Raw genomic sequence first — 22,989 nt, 5'->3', positions numbered from 1 at the left:
AATTTAAATAAATCCGATTTTTATCTTTAGAGGTTAAAAAAAGTAAATGTTAGGTTTTACAATGTGTTACATTCAAATAAAACTACTAAATTTAGAAAACAATGTAAAATTCAAGTTCTAATTATGCTTTTCTACATAAACTATTAACTTTAAATAGCTACACCTAAATAAAAGTTGTTCAAGTACCATATGTACTGAAAACGAATCTCATTTAGATACCAAGTACACCGCATATGTTTAAAAATTCAATTAAACACAGGACGGAGTATCATATTGCTGATACTGAAATTGTTTAGTAGTCTTCTGTGTTTTGATACCTTTCTGAAAAGTAGGTCAGCCAAAACAGTGACAAAAAGTCTAATTTACAGTCTAACTATGCAATAGTAATATAAAAGAGGAACCACAATTACCTAAATTCTAGCACCGGTTTTACTACGGCTGCGAGTAAAGACAATCAAGGGCACTATGGGCATTCCAATGGTAACAAGCAGAAAGCCAAGGATTAAACCAAACCAAAACCAGTGTTTCACATATTAAGCAAGAGCAAGGTCAATCAGCTTTCAATTTCTTTCAACGAGAATACCACTCTGTAATCGATTAGTACTGTCTCTTTGAATGGGGACGGGCAATTTTAAACTTAGAATTCTGTAATTTTTACAGACAGACCTCCAGCAAGCGGCAAGGTCCGAACATGGGCTAGCCCACTCACCACTTAACTTTCTCTTACCAACTCGGAACTCAAGACACAAGAAGGAAAAAGCTAGGGCTCAAAGAATTCTGCTCCATGCTCTAAGCCTTATTATTTCCAGGTGCGGCGCAGAGAGGTATGAATTCCTGGACGTTTTACCCCCACCAATCCAAGAGCAGCAGACGGACAGACAGACAGACAGACAGACAGACAGACAGACAGACAGAGACACACACACACAGAGAGACAGAGAGAGGAGAGAGAGAGAGAGAGAGAGAGAGAGAGAGAGACAGAGAGAGAGAGAGACAGAGAGAGAGAGACAGAGAGAGAGACAGAGACAGACACACACAGAGGCCTCCATAAAGGAACAACTCTTTAAGTTTCTAGAAATCACTGACAACAGTCCGACACTGGGTAGAGACCAACAGGCTTTTTCCGGAACTCCAAAACAACGACCTTTAAAGAAGGGGGAGCTGGGATGCCACAGCTGCCAGAGCGCTAGGGGACGTTCCAACAGATTGGCTCCTCGGCAATGAGGGCAGAGAGGCAGGCAAGTCCGGACTCAGCCAGGGAGCTCCCGGCCCGGCGCGCGGCTGTGGGCGCCACGCGGGGCCTGGGGGCTGTGAAGACAGCCCACGCGTGGCGCCAACCCGAGGGCGAGAGAGTCTGAGGGCGCGCGGGGAGTCGCTACAGGACCCGAGTCGCTCCGCAGTCGAGAAAGGGCCTGGGTCGCTCGGAGGAAGTCGGGACTGCGCCGGGGTCGCTCGGGGATAGTAGGGACAGGGCCGGGGTCGTTCGGGGAAAGTCGGGACTGAACCGGGGTCCCTCGGAGGAGTCGGGACGGGGCCGGGGTCGCTCGGAAGGGATCGGGACGGGGCCGGGGTCGCTCGGAAAGGGGTCGGGACGGGGCCAGGGTCGCTCGGAAGGAGTCGGGACGGGGACGAGAAGTCGCTCGGGGGGAGTCGGGACGGGACGGGGGTCGTCGTTCGGGAGTCAGGACCCGGCCAGGATGGTTCAGAGGAGGTCCGGTCGGAGCCAGTGTCGTTGGAGGGGGGAGATCGGGACGGGGCCGGGGTCGTTCGGAGGAGGTCCGACCGGGACCAGGGTCGTTCGGGGAGAGTCGGGATTAGATCCAGGCCTCTCGGGGGAAGTGGGGACGGGACAGGGGCCGCTCGGGGGAAGTCGGGACGGCGGCGCCTACTTACTCGGCTGTACCAGATGCTGAGGCGGGCCGGGGCCAGCACGGCAAAGAACGCTCTCCGAGGATCGGACTGGACATGGAGCGGCGCCTCGGCCGGGCTCCGCGGCGCGCAGAGCAGCCTCTTGGGCCAGCCGCTCAGGAAATACATGGTCCGCGCGCGGCCCCGACAGCCCCCGGCGGCCCCGGCCGCGTCTGTCACGCTCGGCGACCCCGGGCCAGGTGCCCACCTCCCACACCGCCACCGGCCGAGTCGGCGGCGGCGACAGCGGCAACTCGGGGCATCTGCCCGGGGGCCGGGCCGAGCCGGGCCGACGCGGTGCTGCGCGACGCAGTCTCGGGCGCTGACGGGCCGAGGGTGGGGGAGGCGGGAGGCCAGTGGGCCCGCGGCGGGAGGAGCCGAGGCCGGCCCGCCCCGCTCGCCGCTCGCGTCAGCACGCCGCACGGCGCGGGGAGGCTCCTCAGGCTCCGCCCGGTCCTCTCAGGCGGCCGAGCGTCAGCACGCAGGTCGCTTCGCTGGACGCCGCCTGTTCGAGGCGTCTTGCTGACGACCGGGAGCGTGGGCCTGGGGACCGGGGAGAGGCGACCGAGTCCAGTCAGTGACAGTCCTGGCGGCGCGGCCCATTACGACTTCCCTCGATTGGCGCGCGCTCGGGGGCTGGGGGGGCGAGGGGGCGCCGCGAGGGCGGAGCGGGAGTCACGTGACCCTCAGACTGAGATTGGCCCTAGGTCTCTGCGACGCCAAGGCTGGGGCGGTGTGTACCGAGAGATCTTTTGTGTGCTGCGGTTTCAAGTGAGAGCTGCTGATGTCCCTGCCCTTACGGAGTTCGCATTCAGTCACTAAACTGCGTAGCCAAAGAGCGCTTCAGTCCTGTCTTCGGTTCATCAAGCGTTCTAAATCTAGTACAGTATATATTTCTAATTCAGTTTGCATCCTCCTGCCCCTCTACCAGCTATAGTGCTAGACGAAGCCCAGATGGTGTCTTTTGCACCCCCAGTAAAAGATGTTCTGGAAAAGAAACGGGCTTCTTTTTCTGAGTTGGACCAGACTGGAGATAACTGTATCGGGGTAGTTAACTTTGGGGGATGTTTAAATTGGGGATCTGGAGCCTTAAAAATAGCTACAACTTTTAGCAGACTGACCTGGTAGCCCCTTGAACGCCTGAAGGAATGATAGGAAGTGGAGTTGGGAAGGGATCTGAATAAAGTGCTTCTCTTTTCGTGCTCGCCTTTCATCTTCCCGAGTTACTTTTCTCAAAGGTGTTAAACGGTTTAAAAGTAGCAGCAAAGAGGAAAACAAAGTAACAATCCGGATTTTATAACAATGTAACTTTCCCTAATTGTTCTAACACTTGCTGCTTTTCAAAGAAATTCACCAAAGGAATGCCTCGCGGCTTACCAGCATTTGGGCCCCAAAGTTCCTTCCTGCTGAGTCCCACCCCCAACACAGCATGCCTGGAATGTCTTAAGCACAGCAAACTGGGAAGATATTTTTCAGATGAAAGTGTAGGTGAAATCTTGACCTTCTGAAGTTACGCCGCTGGACAAATAGGTCCTCACCAATGTAAAACTTTGTTGTCTAGTACTTTTTCGACAGTTGAACACGTGGCAGATAGGAAATCAAAATGTGTGGCAATTCCACTGAGAATATTTGCTCCACCTCAACTTCAGTGTGTTCATGTGTCTCACCAGTGTGACTGTCTTCCTGCTATCACGGGTAAATTTAGACATTTCTAGGTAATATTTAATTGCTTAGTTTTGACCTTGCCAGCTTCAGGATTGGAGTCCTATGCTGTGATCTTTTGCAGCGACTAAGGTTTACAGATCATTTTAAGGGGATGGTTTGATTAAATTCCACAGAACAGCTTCAAAGCAGATCATGTTGCTGCATCGCTGCTGTTCTTTTTGTAAGGGGACACAGCGCCAACGTGGTGGATATGCCGAAAGTCACATGGATTGGGAACTGCTCTTCCTTCCTAGGACCCACTGGCCTTTAGAACGGATTGAGGTGAATTGTGATAGTGGCCTGACCGTGGGCAAAAGGAGACTCTCTGGGCCTCTCTCCCTTGGGAGTGATAGAGTGAAATATTTCACCCTGAAACTCCTTAAGTGTTACTCATTGTGATAGAAACTTTATCGGCTGAACTAACTTTCAAGTTTCCTATTTCAACAATGTAAAATATACTAGCAATTACAGTGCTCAAGTCTTCTGTTCCCGTTTCTTTCTCCTACCATCTCCACTTTAGTCAACTATTTGGTCTACCTTAAACCATGAATAAAAGTTAATAGATACATATCTGATTCTATCAGATTTAACAAATTTTGTATTACAAGGAATACTTATGATAAGGGTACATGGAAACAAGTTTCTTTATAAATCATTGGAAGATAATTTGGAACAATGTCTATAAAGACCAGTGGCATAGTATGGTGTGTGTATGGAGAAAGAGACAGACCCTGTTGTTTCTTCCCTATAATTATTTTCTAGGGAAACAGAGTTTTAGCCTTAAAATACACCCTGTAAAGCAGGCATGATGGATGCCTATAGTGATGCAGCTTGACTACATCTGGAATTAACTAAAGCCTTAGTGACATGTGAGGGGTTTTTTTTATTATTAAATCGTTTGAAGTGGGAAGATCTACTTCTAATCTGCATCTTCTGAGATAAGGAGAGCTGTCATTAATGTAGGCCACACCTTCTGCTGGCAGCCTAGGTAAAGGACGTGGAAGAAGGAAGCTCTTGTGCTTGCCTGCTTGTTATTGCTCTGTCTGGCTGTTTGTTATTGCTCTATCTGGCAAGTCTATTTCTTCACTGGCATTAGAGCCTCCTCCTTCGGGACTCTGGTATATACTGAAGACCAGCTGAGACATCTAGCCTTGTGTACTGAACAACTACTGGATTTCTAGACCTTCCATTGGTAGACAGCCATTGTTGGACTAGCCGAATCACAGCCTGTAAGCCATTCTAATAAATCCCCTAAAGATAGATAGGTAGGTAGAGCTTCATTCTATAAATTCTGTTCCTCTATAGAACCCTGACTAATACAAATGTAATCCCAGCACTTGAGTCATAGAGACAAGAATTGTGAGTTCCAAGCCAGCCTGACCTACATAAAGCCCTGCTTAAATAAGTCACACACACACATACATCCACATGCATACTTATACACATTTGAATAGAATTGTCTATACTTATGAAGGAATATTTTGTAAAAATAAATATGTTGGAAAATATCTGTTATAGAAGTATATTAACCATATATTATGAAATAATAAAAATGGTTTTCACACATTTTAAAAAACAATTCCATGTTTATGAAGAAACATATGTTTAACAAAAAGAAAAGAAAAAAAGTCCCAAAGTTGATATTTAAAAAGTCCTTGAATTGTGGGTAATTAATGTATTTTCTTTGGACATTTTTTTGTACTTTCTAAATTATGTTTAAGGAATTCATCTTTTGTAACAAGACAATTTATTTATAAAGCAGTAACCTTGTTAATGGTTAAAATGTTCCAGTTGTCTGCTTCAAGCAGGGCTTTGATTTGTACCACTTGGTAATGTAGAGTTTCAGTCATGGTCCCAAGAATAGTGAGAGAAAGATTAGGAAAAAATAGTCACCAGGCTAAAAGGAGGCTCTGTGTATTTGCATACAGTCACGGGCTTCTGCGACAAAGCCACAGCTGGATTTCGGTTCTGGGCACACCTCCTCTAACATCTGGGGACCCCGATAAGAGCCTGTGATGTTAACCACGGATGAGGGCTTCAGTTGTGGCTCTTCATTATGCTCCCAGCATCTGCTTTATTACACTTGTCTCGTATGCATTTGCTTCTGGGATGGACTCCCGACTATTTGTACTTTTTGCAAACTGATAAAATAATTGAGCTGTGTTTTACTTTAAAATAACACAGAATCAATCAGGATACATGAAAAGATATATAACATATACACATGAAACAGGATTGGCCCTAGGTTGATAAACTTTCAAGCTGGATGATGAATTCTTGGGAATTCATTATGTTATTCCCTCCACTTTAGCTTTCAAAATTTGCCAGAGATTTAATTGAAAATATTACAGCATAGCAGAAAGATTCAGACATAGCCTGGAGCTTTGAAATCAGTTCCAGTTGCAGGCTGAGTGACTTGCGGTCTGGAGAGATGCCAAAGGCCCAACGCTTCCCTGTTTACTGCTCTAGTTGGCAGTGTGGACTTGGGAGAGCAAGGCCTAGAAATGAGGCAAACTGCAGTGTTGTGCCATGGCCAACTCTATGCAGAGTATCAGGGTTAGGAAGACTCATGTGAGTAAAGGATTCGGTCTTACAAACCACACATGGAACAGCTGAAGTAAGCTCACTCTTATCTGCTGCACCTGGGGGAACACCAAAACTTTTTAAGATCAGTTCTGTGTTGAACAAACTGAGGTCACAAGACTCTTGTTTTCTTGGAGTTTTCTTACAAGCATTCAGGATTCTCACACGACTCATAAATAAATTTTATTTATTTTTATTGAGCTCTACATTTTTCTCTGCTACCCTCCCTGCCTCTCCCCTCCCCTTCAACCCTCTTCCAAGGTCCTCATGCTCCCAATTTACTCAGGAGATCTTGTCTTTTTCTACTTCCCATGTAGATTAGATCTATGCATGTTTCTCTTAGGGTCCTCATTGTTGTCTAGGTTCTCTGGGACTGTGATTTTTAGGCTGGTTTTCTTTGTTTTATGTTTAAAAACCATTTATAAGTGAGTACATGTGACAATTGTCTTTCCAGGTCTGGGTTACCTCCCTTAAAATGATGTTTTCTAGCTCCGTCCATTTGCCTACAAAATTCAAGATAACAAGGACTCAATTCTTGAACTGTTCCAACATCTCCACCTTTTTTATTTTTTAATAGCATCTTGAGAGTGATTTTGATTTGAGATGTAGATCAATCTATCACTTGATGCATGAGTATCCTGTAAGCAAGCAAATTATAATATTAGAACAGTGAAAGCATTGTATGTAATACTCTGCCACCAAGAACTGAGATACAAACTTTGTCCAGTACTATTAATTACTATTATTATGTTGATCAGAAAAATCTAGAGAATAACTTGAAAATGAGACCCCTATGATTAGTAGTTCTAGTATCTTGTAGAACATACGCCTACACTTGCCTTTAATAGGAACACACATGTTATGATGTTCTATGCAAATGAAAAGTTATTTAAATCCCAAGAAAAATTGAATGCAGTCCCTTCATCAGAAGGATGAATGAGTCTATTATGGTTTCAAGGTCCATTCATAAACACAGAGTTAATTTACTTCTCCCTTGGTGCACAGAGCCTTAACTTGGCCCCAGGTATGCAACTTGACTTCTGATGATATGATCGATATCTCCTTTTGTTCTCTAGATGGTGGTTTGCTCTCTTTCTGGGGACTTCCATTGTTTCTTCGCCATCTACTATTGTCCCTGATGGCCTGGGCCCAGAAGAATCTAAGAGGGATCCACATTATTTCAGTAGGATACGTCTGCAACGACAGACACATACTTCTTCCCAATTTTCTTCTGGAAAAGTAAAAATGGGGCAGGTTAACGCATCAGCTTGTTTATTTTCTCCTGCAGTAAAACCAGGAAGGTTAGGGTGTGCACAAGTCTGAGTATATTTCTATTTCTGGAAATAGTTTTACAACATAAGCAGAACCTGAAATAATATTTAAGGGTACATGAATGAACCATAATAGATGAACCAAACAACCATTCCACCTATTGGACTAAAGAAAAAGAAGTATTAATAGATTCATGAATATCTGGATCTTGAATCCTTCCTATACTATTAGATGAGCAACAGATAAAATAAGTATCTGCCTGTGGAATGGGGGAAGGGCGGACAATTTGTGTTCACAAATATGCTAGAGGAAATCCCATAGTTTGCCAGCTGGATAATGATTTTGTACCCTTCAAGTAATTTGCAAGTGAAATTTGAAAGTCCATGGAGTAATGCTCTTAAAAAGCTATTATTAAGGATAATAAAACACAAGAAGGCTCAAACCCCTGATTTACTACTACTAATTGAGCAAGAAGAGTAAGGTAAGTCTTAGTATATTGTGGCCCTTTCAGTGTAAATAGATCATTCTAAAGGTTTATTCTCTTGTACTATAATACCTATGGGAGACAATTTAGTGGGGAAAATAAGAAGATTTAAAGGCAGCGAAGGAGACACTCGATACACAAATGCTTCTTTTAGTCTGAATTCAAATAGCTGTAGTTCTTTCCTCTCAAGATAATATACAAGGACTAATATCATCTTTCCTTCTAGAGTTTTAAGGCTAGTGCATAGAAATATTTCAATTTTGCTGAAATTGCACTGGAAATACCAATTGTACTTCATGAGGCCAGGGAGGATTTGCTGAAACAAATTTCATTTCCTTGTCGTGCTCTAACTTGCCTAGGTTGTAAGGTTAGCTGTTCCACAGGCTCTCCTAAGTCCTCATCAAAAGTGGATGGAATTCAGTATTAGATTGAATATCAAATTCCTCATCCCATGCTTCAATGTCATTTTCAGGCAATAGAGGATATGTATTTAAAGGAGGCTCCAGTAAGGGAGCTAAAGAATCATCACTAGCATGGGTCTCACCATTATTACCTTTGATTTTTACCTGCATAGGGAAAAACCTCCTTCTTTGCCTCTTTTACCAGTTTTAAGGTTTGATCATCCAATTTATATGCATTCAAAGAATTAGCCATCTTTCCTCATGATTACTCTTCTCCTTAAGGGTCTTATAACAATTTGAATCAATGCCCAGGTGATAGAAATTAAACAGCCATCATTCCCCTGTTACAGCTGCCTCTGGAATATCCTTTCGGATCCTGTCCATGCCTGTTCATCTAAAGTTCCCTCTGGAAACAAGGGCTTCTGCTTGTGCTCCTCCTTTCTCTAAAAATGATGCACAGGGTCAACATAAGGTAAAGCCTTCCCTGGGTTCTGCCCTATTGTCCTCACCTCCTTCAGTGAGGATCCCTACTCTTACCTCAGCTGACTTCAGGTCCTCAATTCATGGAGCCACTTGTTACCTCTCTAGAGGAAGTGGGACGTGGAAGGCACCAGGATCATAACTGTCCTCCTTCTCTAGTTCATCAGGACTAGTGACAGCCCTCACCTGGTCTATCTCAATCTGCTCCATTAGATACATAGTCCAACCTTGCCATCTCATAAAGCTTCTTGCTGGGCACAATGGTGATTTCCTCACATGCACGCTGTTCAGGAGGAAGTCATGTTCAGGGGCATGTCCTAGTGCCCAGTGATCACTTGGGCTCCTCCTCCAGGATGCAAGTTTAGGTAGTATTGGCAGATTTGTGGTAAAAGTGAAAATGTCGGTATGAAACAACATCCATGTAACTGGATGCTACTAATCTATCTTGTCCACATTTCTCACAAATCACAGCTAAATATTACTTGGAAACACTCGTGTACCATAAAGGCAGGACAGCTTATTATTAATAAGCCTTTAATGGGTGCAAATGAGATTTCTGGGATGGGACATCAGAACAAAGTAGAAAATAAAGTGAAGAAGCTATTGTTTATGCTAGCCAAATGTAGGGGAGAGTTACTACTCCACACACACACACACACACACACACACACACACACACACACACACACACTTTTGGCCATTTGTTTATTTGGGACAGGTCTTGCTATGTAGCCTGGACTATCCTCAAACTCACTCTACTCCTGTCTCCAGCTCCTAAGGACTACAGGATTCAGTCACCACATCCTGCTTGGTCTTTTTAGGAAAGTAAACTAGCCGGTAACATTTTTAAGTTACTCAACAACAATTATTCTGTCTGCCCATGTCTCAACCAGTTGTCCTTTCTGGCAAATGCTGGACTGGAATATTATATGTATTCTTTATAAAAAGAAGAAGGGTACATTGTTAAACCTTCTCTTAGTCACTGTACTGTAGCTGTGCAGAGACACCATGACTAAGGCATTTAATTGGGGGCTTGCTTACAGTTTCAGAGGATGAGTCCATGACCACCCTGGTGGGGAGCATGGCAGTAGGCAAACAAGGCACTGGTTGCTGAGTACTTACATGTTGAAATCACAACCACAATCATAAGGCAGAGAGAGAGCAAGCTGAAATCGTGGGAGTCTCAAAGCCTACCCACAGTGGCACACCTCCTCCAACAAAGCCACACCTCCTAATCCTTCCCAAATCACCTGACCAACTGGGGACCAAGCATTCAAACATATGCACCTGTGGAGTCCATTCTTATTCATACCACTACATCCCTGTAACAATAAAGGTCACCATAATTCTGTCAGACAGCTCTCTTAGTCCTCATGTTTCCTCTTTATTCAGCCAAAATTTTGTATCCATTGTGTTACCCTGTATCACTTAGGATAAATATAGTATCTCCTTGTAATAAGCCATTCTGTAATGTTATGGGTCTTGCCCTTGTCAGTAATTTTTATGTTCTCTAGGAGTGAAAGGGGAGGAAATGGGCCTTTGAGAATTACAGAGACATCCTTGTCTCCAGTGTGCTTAATTCGGGGACTAGGGTACTAGGCTTTCATGGTCACCAAGCCTCCATGAGTCAGTGGCTTGCCATTTCGTCTTGAGAACTCAAGGATTGAATTTCACAGGGTAAATTTTGAAAGGGGGGGAGTTACTGTAGAGAGAAAGCCTAAAGAGGAGGATTATTGCAGAGAGGAAGTGAGCAGAGCTTCTGGGTGGTAGAAGGGGTCCCAAGAGAAGGTTGGCTTCTGAGAGGCTTTGCAAAGAGGTTAATATACCTTCTCATGGAGGAAGCAAATTGGCTTTTGAAATGACTGGGCTGAGATAGGGGGAGGTGAGTTCCATAGCCCAGATTACCTAATTATAGATCCCCACGAGGTGTCTATGTGCCTCTCTGTCCCAGTAACTGGACTGGGATTCTTGTGAGCATCTCCAAGGAGCAATGAAGTATCTGACTGTGCAGAGCTTCCAGGCAGCTCATTTGTCTGTTGTTCTAAAGAAAGACAAACAGAAACCCAAGGACACAAATCAGGGTATATGTCCAGCACAGGTCTGACTTTTGGCTAGGACAGAACTGTCAACAGAATAAAGGATGCTTCTGACGGCAGCAGAACAGCTTGTTTGCAAGATCTCTTTCCCTTAACTACCTAGCAAATTTCTTTCTCTTATTCTCATCACTAGGTTTAATATGATTAGTCAGGAATTATAAATCTCAAGAAGAAATTCTAGAAATATACAGTTCTCATGAAAAATCATAATATTAATTGTATGCCATGTTTTATAACATCCAATATGGTATAAGTGGCCACAATGTTCTTCTTATCATTACCACTTTTAGTTACTTACAGTTTTATTGTAAATAAACTAAAAAGTACTTAAGAGGGTAGACATACCTGTAATTCAGCACTTAAGAGGCTGAGGCAAGAGGATCAGAAATGCCAGGCCAGTCTCTGGTATGTGGTAAGATCCTGTCTCCAAAATACTAATGATAGTAATAAATAACTCACTACCTTACATTTTAAGTGTACAGCTCAGTAGTGCAAATATGTTTATACTATGAAACAGCCCCAGAACCTTTTCATCTTACAAAAACAAAAACCATGCTCACTAAACAAAAATCTCATTTTCTCCTTTCTCCTTGACAAGCACTATTCTGTTTTTGTCCATGAATTTGTCTACTTAGATACTTTATATAAATTGAATCCTACAATATTTGCTCTTTTGTAACTAGCTTATTTCACCAAACATAATGTCCCAGCCATGTAGCCCGTGACAAGTTATCATGTGCTTTTGAAGACTTCATAATGTTCCATTCTGTGTTCATACCACATTTTGTTAACATATCCATCCATCCCTCAATGTTTGCATTCCTTCCACTTCTGTTTAGACAAGTATGCAAGTATCTCTTTGAGATTCTGATACTGTGTCCTTTGGACAGATAACAGATCATGTAGCTAACTCTACCTTTATTTTCCAAGGAACCACCATTCTGTTTTTCATAACATCGCATTGTTTTACAATCCCATCAACAGTGCTGGGGGGGGGGGGGGGGTTGAGAGTTTCCACATTTTCATCAGCAGGTTTTGCTTTTAGCTTTTGTTCTCTCTCCTCTCTCTCTCTCTCTCTCTCTCTCTCTCTCTCTCTCTCTCTCTCTCCCTCTCCCTCTCTGTCTCTCCCCCCACTCTCTTTCTCTCTGTGTCTCTGTGTGTGTTCTGTATGCATATGTGTGCACTTGCAGAAAGGACAGAGTCAGAGTCATGCTTTATAGCTCCTATTTTCTGAGACAGGCTCTCTCACTGAACTTGGGGCTCACCAAACCCAGCCTTTATGTTGGTGGTAGGGATCAGAGGCAGGTCCTCACTCTGCTCAGCAGGCACTTTGCCCACTGAGCCATCTTCCTAGCTCCCAGATTTATTTTTAATAGCGGCCATCCTACCAGTATAAAATAATATCCTTGTGGGTTTTATTAGTGACCCTCTGATGGTTACTGATGTTGGACATCAATTCATGTGTTTGTTGGCCACTTTAGAGAATGTTATTAGAGTTACAGCATAAAGAATGGTTTATTAAAAAATGAGCCACAACAATAGCCCTACAGGACAGTGGTAAAGGTAAGGAGGTCCTATCACATAGTGGCATGGGAATCATTGTGCATATGGTGTTCATTCGTGTGTTTGTGATGTTTGTATTCACAGTTGCTGATAAAAGTATCGCACGTATGTAACAAGTATGATCTTGGTAATTATAGCAACAATGGTCCTTGTTTATTACTTGCTGTCTTAGTTAGGTTTTCTGTTGCTGTGAAGAGACACCATGACCACTGCATGTTTTCCTTATAAAGGAAAATATATAATTGAGGTGGCGACTTACAGTTCAGAGGTTCAGTCCATTATCATCATGGCAGAGAGCATGGTGGCGTGCAGGTAGATATGGCACTGGCTACATCTTGATCTGAAGGCAATAAGAAGTCGACTGAGTATCACGTTCTCTCCAACAAGGCCACGCCCACTTCAACAAGGTCATACCTCCTCATAGTGCTACTCCCTTTGGGAGCCATTTCCTTTCAAACCACCACACTTCCTACACTTTCCTCTTATTTGACTAGAGTATACGTATTAAAAGGAGTCTGTAAAACATTCTGCTCTGTCTGCCAGCAGCAGTCTCTTATGTCTTCTGTTTACCAAAGGCCACGTGAACAGAATGACCTGTACCACCTAGGTTTATGTAAGTACACTCCACAATGTTCCCACAACAATGTGAACCATGGCTATTGTCTCTGATAGCCTGTGACATCACAAAACCTGCACAAAATGTCACAGGCAATGAGATAATCTCTGAGTTGACATTCTAGAGGATATAATTTTACATTCTTCATCAAGTTTGAAGGTATTATAAGTTATTTGATATCTTTTAATCATGATAATCTTACAGTTACCACCCTCTTTCCACCTTAATTTCTGAGAGAGGATCTCACTATGTAGCCCTGGCTAGCTCAGAACTTGCTATGTAGACCAGGCTGGCTCCAACTCACAGAGATCTACCTGTTTGCCTTTAGAGCACTCGGATTAAAAGAATATGCCAAATATAGTTATTCTTTATAATTAAAAAGTTGAACAACTATTACAAATGTGACTTCTTAGTCATTTATCGACACCCAAAGAACAGACACAAGTGGAATATATCTCTAAAACTGAATGCCCAGTATATTTAATTGTAAGGACTTAAAAGGAAATGTGGCCAAATAGTTGGCAGTGTCCCCCAAAGATATAGTTATTATCCTCATCGGCACTTACCTTAGAAGATTAAAGATACAACTATCAAAATATTTACAATCATATTTCTAAAAGACATTAACTATGATTTTTAGTTTTTTTAAAAATTTTATTTATTTATTATGTATACAATGTTCAGTCTGTATTCATGCCTGTAGGCCAGAAGTGGTCACCAGAACCCATTACAGATGGTTGTGAGCCACCATGTGGTTGCTGGGAATTGAACTCGGGTCCTTTGGAAGAGCAGGCAATGCTCTTAACCACTGAGCCATCTCTCCAGCCCTGATTTTTAGTTTTATATTTGAAGCATCTCCTGTGAGTTTTTAAATCAGAAGGATAGTAAATATTTTTCAAAGATGCCTTCTGTCTCCTGTCAAGGAGATCACTTTCAAGGAGTGGTCATACAGTCATCTGCATCTGCCTTGCCTGCAGATGCCTTAAATGTTCAGGTTCCCTGGCTAAAGCCCAGTCTTCCCAAATTAGAATGTCTTGGTAGTATAATCAGACAATTGGGGTTTTAAAGAAATCCCTAGATTATTCTTCTGTAACAAAGAAAAAATTAGGGAGGATGGCAAGACTCCTTCCATGGTTTTATCTTGACCAGGGAGGGGGAAACGCTGGGTTTAGACCAGCCATGTGTGAACTAGAAGAGGAAACTGACCGTTGCCAATATAAACTTGTCATTAAGTCCATATCCCCTAGTGATCAAGCAGATAAAACAGCTCACCTTTGAATGATTGTTTAAAAACAGTAAGTGGTAATCCAGTTTTCTCTCAAGTGAAACCATTGATTGCATAAAATGCAGCAAGCATACCAGGACTTTCCAGACTCCAAGAATGGGGTTAGGTGATGAGATACTTGGAGGACTATTACAGAGTAGCCTATTATTGCTCCCACAGTTCCCTCTTGTGGCTAATAGCTGTAGTCAAAAAAAAAAAAAGATACTGCTATGGCTAACTGAGGCTCAGTCACTCTGGGGAGCTCTGGGTACCAGTGTAGAACTCATTCTTATCAGAATATCGATGCACTGACAGATGGGAGTTGGTTAGAAGGTGCTTGGGGAGTCTCCACGCATGCCTGTTTACAGCTGGAGCTCCAGTTAACACTTAGAGCCAATAGGAGAGTGGTGCAGCTACTGGCAGCTGGGAAGGCCCAAGGAGGCCTGGGGAAGGCACGGCAATGTCTGGTTCACTGGTATCGGACGTCAAGTACACTAAGACCCATTATCAAAAGCCAGGGCTCATGAACTCGGGACTATCAAAGGCTCTCTGGACAGATCAATGTGTTCTATAGCTTAGGTTCTTGGACCTATTGCTCAGTGGCAGAGCAGTTGCCTAGCCTGTGGAAGGCCCTGAGTTTGACCCCCAGCCTTATAAACAAAAACCAACAGCAACAGAAATCTAGATTCTTACTCTAAGATTCAAAGTTCCATAAAGAATTTTTGTAGGGATTAAATAGTGTAATTCGTGTAAAAGTACTTGGAATTGTGCATGGCACCACTACAGACCCCTCCAAATGCTAGCATTCATTTATTTTAACATGTCACTTCACAGGGACATAAAGCTGAAGAGGACCTACCATGTTTGTGCTTGGCCACACTGCCCCCCAGGGGATCAGAAGATGGACTCCTGCTGCTGGCCCAGTACTTACAGTGGCATCAGTGAGCAGAACTTATGGACTCCCTGGGTCTTGGTATAAGGAAATCATCTCGAGTAAGGGGCTAGAAGCCCTTGAATTACCATCAGCCGAGCAGACAGTGGCCCCACGCTTCATGAGGCCCTACAGAGGCCCAAGAGTGACTTCAATGGCTGAACCAGCTTACCTCTCCACGCAGAGTTTTTAATTTTGTTTTATGTTTCTGAGAGAAAGAAAAGGGAAGAAAGAAGTTGTACTTCATTTTCTGTAATACAGCCTAGCACAAACATAACCACCCTTTCAGTAAGTAAGAATTTAGAATTCCTCAGTTGAAATGAAATTACACAGTTCACATACTCAAGACATTTTTTCCTAAATGCTCAATCAGCAAAGATCAGACTTTTGGGAAAACCGAAGCCACAGTATGAAGGCTGGGTAGGTTTGTTAGGTTTTGGTCTGCTGTTGAACATCTCTACTTATCTGACCCTTAGAGTAGATTTGGAAGGAGACCAGAAAATGCATGAAAAGCCCTCGTGATGCCACGTAAAAACTACAGCAAAACTTGGTGAGGGAAAGTTATTTTCCAAACAAAGAAAGGACTAACTTTTCAATTTTCTAAGACTGAATGGACCCAAGTACTTCTGGGTGCTCTACTCTGGACCCCAATTAGGCACGAATCACACCCAAACACCAGTTTCCCAGCACAAACCCAACACAGAGATCCTTTAGTAAGCAAGAAAAGAGACAAAGTGGCTGGATCTGAATTGAGCAGAAACAGCGGCAAATAGCTTTGCAAGTGTTGATTTTAAGAGCGAAAAAGGAGAGGTCTGTGTTAGGATGGGCAAGGCCGTGTTGGTAAGCTCTGATTGGGTATTTTAATTAGGTTAGTCAAAATAAGGAATTTTGAATGCCGGATCTTGATGGTTTGATAGTTGAACCTTGGTGATCAGTCTCAAGCATGAGTCGGTGGCCAAACAGGGAACAGACCTAGGAGTTTAGGAATGTAATCTGACAGTTTAGCAAGGGGAGAAGGGGAAAGGCAAAACCTGCTGGCGCCATGTTTGCCATGCTTGGGCCTTCTAGAGCCCTTCAAAGACAGTGTCTGAAGTAAACATTTACATAGTACATAGAGTCTTATATGTCAGTGCAGTGTGGTGTCTTCATATCCCCAGTCACGATGCTGAGGATTCTAATTACAGTTTTTCTTTGTTTTGTTGTGGGTCTCTTGTAGCCGAGGTAACCTTGAATGTGGTCCTCTCCCTTCTGCCTCTGTGTTGGGATTACAAATTTACATGACCGCCCCTGGAAAAAATGTTGCCTTTCTTAATAAAAAACAAGCTCTTCCAAAGTTGGCACTAGGAAGAAAATTGCTGTGTAGGTAGGAACTGGATCTTGCACATCCCTAGATTTGTCTTCCCCTAGCATAGAAGGGAGGGCATGGCTTCCTAAGCGCAGGCAATAGACTGATCAGATCCCTGAGCGCTCCCCAGCCTTAAACGGCAGTTTCTGAGAGCCAGCCTGTGGGTGCTGATGCTCAGAGCCAAGGTACACAGATCTCGAGGAAGTCCACAGGTCTCGACTCCACAGGCTAACCGCAAGAAGTGAAAGCGGTCCTGTGGGACACTGCCGACGGCAGCACTGATGTCCCTTCGCAGGGGACGTTTGTGTCTCTGCTGAGGTCTGTGCTACATGGTACGGGAGCAAACCCGCTTAGTACATTATTCATCAAAGTGGGGCTGTGCAGTCATTTTTATCATAAGTCATCTTAAAAATGGAGTCAGAGTCAATAAAAAAGTGACAAAACTCTTAGAAACGAAAAAGTAATGAATCATTTCTGTAAACACAGGGAAAGAGATAGAAAGAGAGAGAAGGTGGGGATGCAAGCAATCACAGGCCTTCGCAATTAAGAACACTTGACTGCTTTACAGAGGACCGGGCCTGGTTCCGCGAAGCCTTGTGGAGCAGCTCTCAAGGGCCCGGAGCTCCAGCTTCACAGTCCTGTAGCTCCTGCAGGCTGCTGCACTCGTGACACACATCCCCCACAGGGTCACAAAAATAAAGTGGATCTTAAAAAGAAACCACGTTCTTTAAAAGCCGACCATGACTGACCACGGAACTATTAAAGCAGAGTTAATCATTTAATGATTTTTTGTGGCAAATCATTTTTGCTGTCAAACAATTGCAAATTTAAACAATAGCTTTCTATTTCATGAAACTAGATTTTTTTTCACTGACATGATTTAGTATAAGGCATTTATTACCGAGTAAATGAAATTTCTTTCGATTCTTATACTTTTAGTTAGTGAAGTCACCTCAAGCGACAGATTATAATATTCTTTTTAAAACACTATTGTTTATCGATTCTTTGAAATATCATGGGTATATACAATGTATCTTGAGTCTCCTTCCCTTCAGTTCTTTCCATAAACACCCACCATAATTACCTCCCAACTTCATGTCTTTTTTTCCTATTTAATTTAATGACCCACTGAGTACAGTTAGTACTTCCATATGCTCATGGGTGTTGGGTCATCTACTGGGGCATGGGAAACCTACCAGTGACCACATTCCCATAGGAGAGTAACTTTCCCTCCCTCATCCATCTACTGCCAATTATGCTTCCAAATGGGTTGTGGTCTCAGCAGTCTCCTCATGCTGGAGTTTTGACTGGCTTGATCTCACGTGGGTCTTGTGCATGTCATCACTTCCCAGTTCTCCTCCTCATCCTTCAGCGCTCACAATCCTTCTGTTTCCCCTTCCTCAGTGTCCTCTAAGCCTTGGGATGCGGGAGGTGGATGCCAATGTCCTCTCTGTGGCTGGCCACACAGAGTCACTTATTCTCAACTCTTTGACCAGTCTTGATTCTCTTCATTGACCACTGCTGCACAAGGAAGCTTCTCTGGCCAAGGTTGAGAGCTACACAGATCTATGGATATAAACGTAAATATTTAGAAGGCAGTTTGACAACATGATCATTTAGAAGACACGTAGGTTCACTTCTACAGCCTATGACCTCCCCAGACATGCTTTTTATCAGGCTCACGGATGGGACCAGGCATGAAATCCTTCTTGCGAAGCAGGCCTCCAATCCATTTAGAAGGTCTTTGGTTATCCCCGTCTAAGTTACTGTTCTTTGCTAGGATAGAACACAGGTCTAAGCAACTTATAGAAGAGTTATTTGGGCTTCCAGTTCCAGAGGCATAAGAGTCCATCACAGAGGGAGGTGTGGCAGCAGGCAGACGTGGCAGCCTAAGCAGGAAGCTGAGGGGTGAAGGAGGAAGTGGGCTGAAGTTATAAACTCTCCAAGTCTGCCCCGATTGACATACTTCCCCCAGCAAGGCCATACCTCCGAAACCTCCCAACTGCACAACACAACCGGGGGCCAAGTATTCAAATGCCAAGCCTGTACAGGATGTTTCTTAATCAAACTACCACACTCCTATAAAAATCAGGTCACTATTGCACCAGTGGGCGTGTCTTATCTGGAAGGTTGATATTGCAGCATGCAGGATCCAGTGTTGGGTAAGACTGCTGCTATCTTTTCTCCTCCAGCAGCCTACATAGCCTGTTCCATCACCGCGAAAGCTAGCTAGTGGGGAGAGAGTGTCCTAGTCAATGCAAGATTCATTTCTCTGTGTCCTGCAAACAAAGCGTGGGTGTCTTCAGCAATTCAGCAATATGGTCTTCCCATCTGATTCTGGCGGGCAACCAAGAGCAATGGCAATAGCTTGTGTCGTTTTGGGGCTTCCCTCACCAATAGCTTATAGGGTAATAATCTATGCTCAGCACTGACATTTTTATTTAGTAACCTGTGCCTTTGGGGGAGCAGCTTCACCACTGATCCAGACTGTTTCTTTAAAAAAGAAAAGTTTAAATTAGCATACACATTTGCAGCGATTCATATATCTTTATCAAATATGTCCTCAGTTTTGGTTAACTCATATCTTATCCACCTCTTCTTTCCCACCCTCTCTACCTACACGTAATACCCCCAGTATTCCCTCCTCTTCTATTATGTCACGTGTGTTCTACTAGCCCCTTTAATTATATATATATATATATATATATATATATATACACACATATATACATATATGTATATATATTTTTACTGGAACTTAAAGATCATAGGTTTCCGTACAGCCTTTTTATACACCCTTAATTTTCATTAACCCTTCCCTTGCTTACTCATTTCCCCATAGCCCCACCCTCTTTTGCTTAACCTTTCACCTTCTACTATTCTCCCTCTCTACTTTTATTTTAACCATATTTTGTAATCCCCCCTCCCTTGAGGTCCGTCCTCAGTGGCCCATCTCTAGTTTTCTAGAGCTACTTGTTCTCCAAGTGAAACACAGACAAAGATTTGAAGCTGGGATTCTCATATGAGAAGGAACAGGCAATATTTGTCTCTCTGTGTGCTCTTTGAGCCATTTAGGCATTTCAGATTTCACGTTAAGATCTCCCATCCATTTAGTTGATTTCTGTGCAGGTTTATAAACATGGACCCAACTTCATTCTTCTGCATGTGGACATCCAGTTGCCCTGCACCGTTTGTTGAAGATGCCGTCTTTTCTCGAGTGAGATTTTTTGTTATTACTGTCAAATGTAAGAGGGCTGTAACTATGTGCGCTTGTATTTAGATCTTCTGTTGTTTTCCATTGGTCTACAGGTCTGTTTTGTGCCAGTACCATATTGCTTTTATTTCTATATCCCTGTAATATAGCTTGATATAATAAAATACAAAATATTTTATAAAATACTATATTTAAAATATTTATTGGCATTTTTCTCTTTTTTCCCATAAACTGCCTGTTCAGTTCATTGGCCCATTTATTGATTGGCAGTTAGTTTTATGGGGTGTAATTTTTTCTGTTCTTTGTGTAATCTAGATAATAACCCTCTATCACATGCATAGCTGGTAAAGATTTCCCCCCATTTTGCAGGCTGTCGCCTCACTTTGGCCACACTCCCAATTATGAAGTGGGTTTAATTTATCCATCACAGAACTATCATACTTTTTGACGGCTAAAAACTGGTAAATTAAAAGGAATAGTCTATGCTGGGCGTGATGGTCTGTAATCCCAGACCTCGAGGCAAGAAGATGGAGAGTTTCAGACTAGCCTGGGGAACGTAGTGAGACGCTATGCCAAAACAAAACAAAATCTATCATTTATTTTTCTATTATGAAAAAGGACCACAGAAGTTGTTTTTAAAGTCGTCAGAGATGCTAACATTGGGAATGAGGAGGGAACAAGTCTTCTAGGAAGAGCCCCCAGGCAGGCCAGGAAATAACGGTAGATTTGTGACAGCAGAAGGGGAGGCAGAGCCAAGGGTGAGGCAGGAACAAGAACATGGGGTCTAGAACACCATTTTACAGGGACCTCCCGGGGGGGGGGAGCAGGCACCGCCTAGCCTACCTGCAGGGTGCATACCCAACTGGACGCACCTTAGCACAAGCAAGGCTCCGGGCCCCTTAAAGCTACTGTGTATTTTAGCTTTTAACAGCCCCACCGCAAACCAGCGAGAATGAAATCTCCAGCAGGAGCTCGACCATGTGAGTATTTTGCAGCCAGGATTGAGAATCGCTGTATTAAGAACAAGCAAATGGGGAGGGGCAAAGTCAGCCGCAGCTCACGGACATGGCTAGTGGTGGGTCACAGGTGCTGAAGAAGCAGTTTGAAACATGTCCTCCCAGTGAAACCATAATGAAGCAGTCCAAAACTGAAAGGAGGTAATTTTCCACTATTGTTTTAAAGAAAATATAAGACTCCAAGTATTTTAAGTTTCAAAATATTTTCCCCTTTTATGGGAGAAGATCGTTCCCAAGTGGGTCGAATTGGCAGTGAGAATGGCTTGCCTGCCAAGAGACTTGGAAGCAGGCAGAGTGGAACTGAGCATGTGAAGCTTCTCCTGGACACTAGGTGGCGCCATGGACTGAGACTTGGTGAAAGGTGAAAGTCTAATAATAGTCAAAGAAATATTAGACTGGGAGAAAGGTCTTGGAAATGCCAATTCTTCTCATGCGGGTTTTAAAATATTATCCTTGTTAAGTATTAATCTTATTATTATTCATTATTTTAATTATTTTGTGTGTGAACAAAAGTTGACTACTTTTCACGTTTCGTATTCGTGAACTGTTCCCAGTGTGCCCGCTCTGTACTGCAGCGGCCAGAGTCAGCTCCAGAGGCTCAGCAGGAAGGAGGCTGAGACAACCGGGCCTGCCCCGCGACATCCATGGTTTCTCGTTAGGAGGCACTAGTAAGAGATCACTGAGCAAATGCTTTCTTTGGACCTGGGTTCACTAATTCCTCTTGTCTCTTGAGGCCTCGGACAGCAGCTATGCTCTTCTGAAACTTGCCCACCATGTTCCTATCTTTTCTTGCTAGCTCTGCCCACACCTTTGAAAAGAGTCCAGTGGTTGTGCCTCTGTGGCTCCTGGAGGATGCTCCGGTTCCGTCTCCTTCCTCACTTCCCTGTTCCACACCCCTCTAGTTCTCTTTAAAAAAAAAATTCTCTTGGTCTCCTGTACTTACCACCACCCAACAATATAGATGTACATGCATTTCTTTTAGCTATTTACTCAGATTATAGCATCCTTGAGGGCCGCATCATGATTTTATTTCCACATAAGATATCCTGAAGATCTCTCTTCAGCAGCCCGCGGAGAGCTTTCCTGTACCAATTTATGGCTGAATTATATTCGATTTTGCAAGAATACAATTATTATTTTTTTTATAAACAGCTCCATATCAGTAGAGCTGTAGGTCATTTCCAGGCAGCTGTTACCATAAGGAATAACAGTGATGAGAGGTCACTGTCCTCTGACATTGGTACGTCTGAGATTGAGTAAATCGCCTCAGGTTAATTCTTGGCCAAGAGCGTGTCACAATGATCAGAGTAGGAGGTCAACATCTGTGACCTACATGTTGCAGGCTATTTCCCCACAACATGTACTGTCCATTTCTGCTTCCCTCTCTCTCATTATCCCTCTCTCCTATTTTAAAAATAGTATTTGGCTGTGTTGCCCAGGTTGAACTTGAACCTGTGAGCAAATCAGATGGGTGTGTGTGGGGGCTTCTGAAGCAAGATGCTCCTGGTTTTCTGGTGGTATGGGATGCTGGAGCCTTAGGGATCACAAGTCTAGCTTGAAAATGACAAGAAGGATACAGCTTGAAAGGAGGCCCCACTAGCTAAGCAGGTGACTGAGTGTATGGGTCCCATCGTTTAAAGTCTACGTGAACAGGAAAACAAAACAAATTGTAACATAGAAAAGGTATCTCCGGAAAGTCTCTTCTCCCCATTCCAGGACCCATTTTAAGTACCCAGTTCCCTAATATCGGGCCATGCTTTAAATTTCAAGAATTGATCTAATACTATCATTTCTGTAAAAGGCAAGCTGCTAATGAGACAGCAGTGAACACCTCCGGCTCTCACAGGTGGGCAGCGCTGGCTCCGGCTGCAGGAATGTGGCAGTGCCACCAGACACTATTCCAGGCATTCTCAGCCAACTACGAGATAGGATTCACCTTCTATGTGGAGGGGAACCAAGAAGCTGTGACTCGCCCAGGATCACACCGATCCTGGCCAACGGAGCAGAAAGTACCCATGGCTCTGTTCACAGCCATTAAGCTGGGAATAAATGCGGACATATCGACATTTGATAAGAATGGGATTTGGAGCCGGCTACAGTGGCACCGGGCAT

The 22,989-nt window shown here is 43.6% G+C and overlaps 1 protein-coding gene across 2 annotated transcripts in view; it reads right to left on the bottom strand.

The window, feature by feature from the left end:
* Ric1 (RIC1 partner of RAB6A GEF complex) overlaps positions 1-2,256 on the bottom strand; it is an 88,755-nt gene extending 86,499 nt beyond the window's left edge. For both annotated transcript variants that reach the window (XM_075973805.1, XM_075973806.1), the window contains exon 1: positions 1,894-2,256. In XM_075973805.1, the coding sequence (XP_075829920.1) occupies positions 1,894-2,037 (144 nt within the window). In that variant the 5' untranslated portion in view covers positions 2,038-2,256. The remainder of the gene's footprint in view (positions 1-1,893) is intronic.
* Between the last annotated feature and the right edge of the window lie 20,733 nt (positions 2,257-22,989).

Source organism: Microtus pennsylvanicus, chromosome 5 (genome assembly GCF_037038515.1).
Source record: "Microtus pennsylvanicus isolate mMicPen1 chromosome 5, mMicPen1.hap1, whole genome shotgun sequence".
NCBI classification, from domain to species: Eukaryota; Metazoa; Chordata; class Mammalia; order Rodentia; family Cricetidae; genus Microtus; species Microtus pennsylvanicus.
Note: the sequence above shows the minus strand (reverse complement) of the source record. Positions and strands in the feature narration are given on the sequence as shown.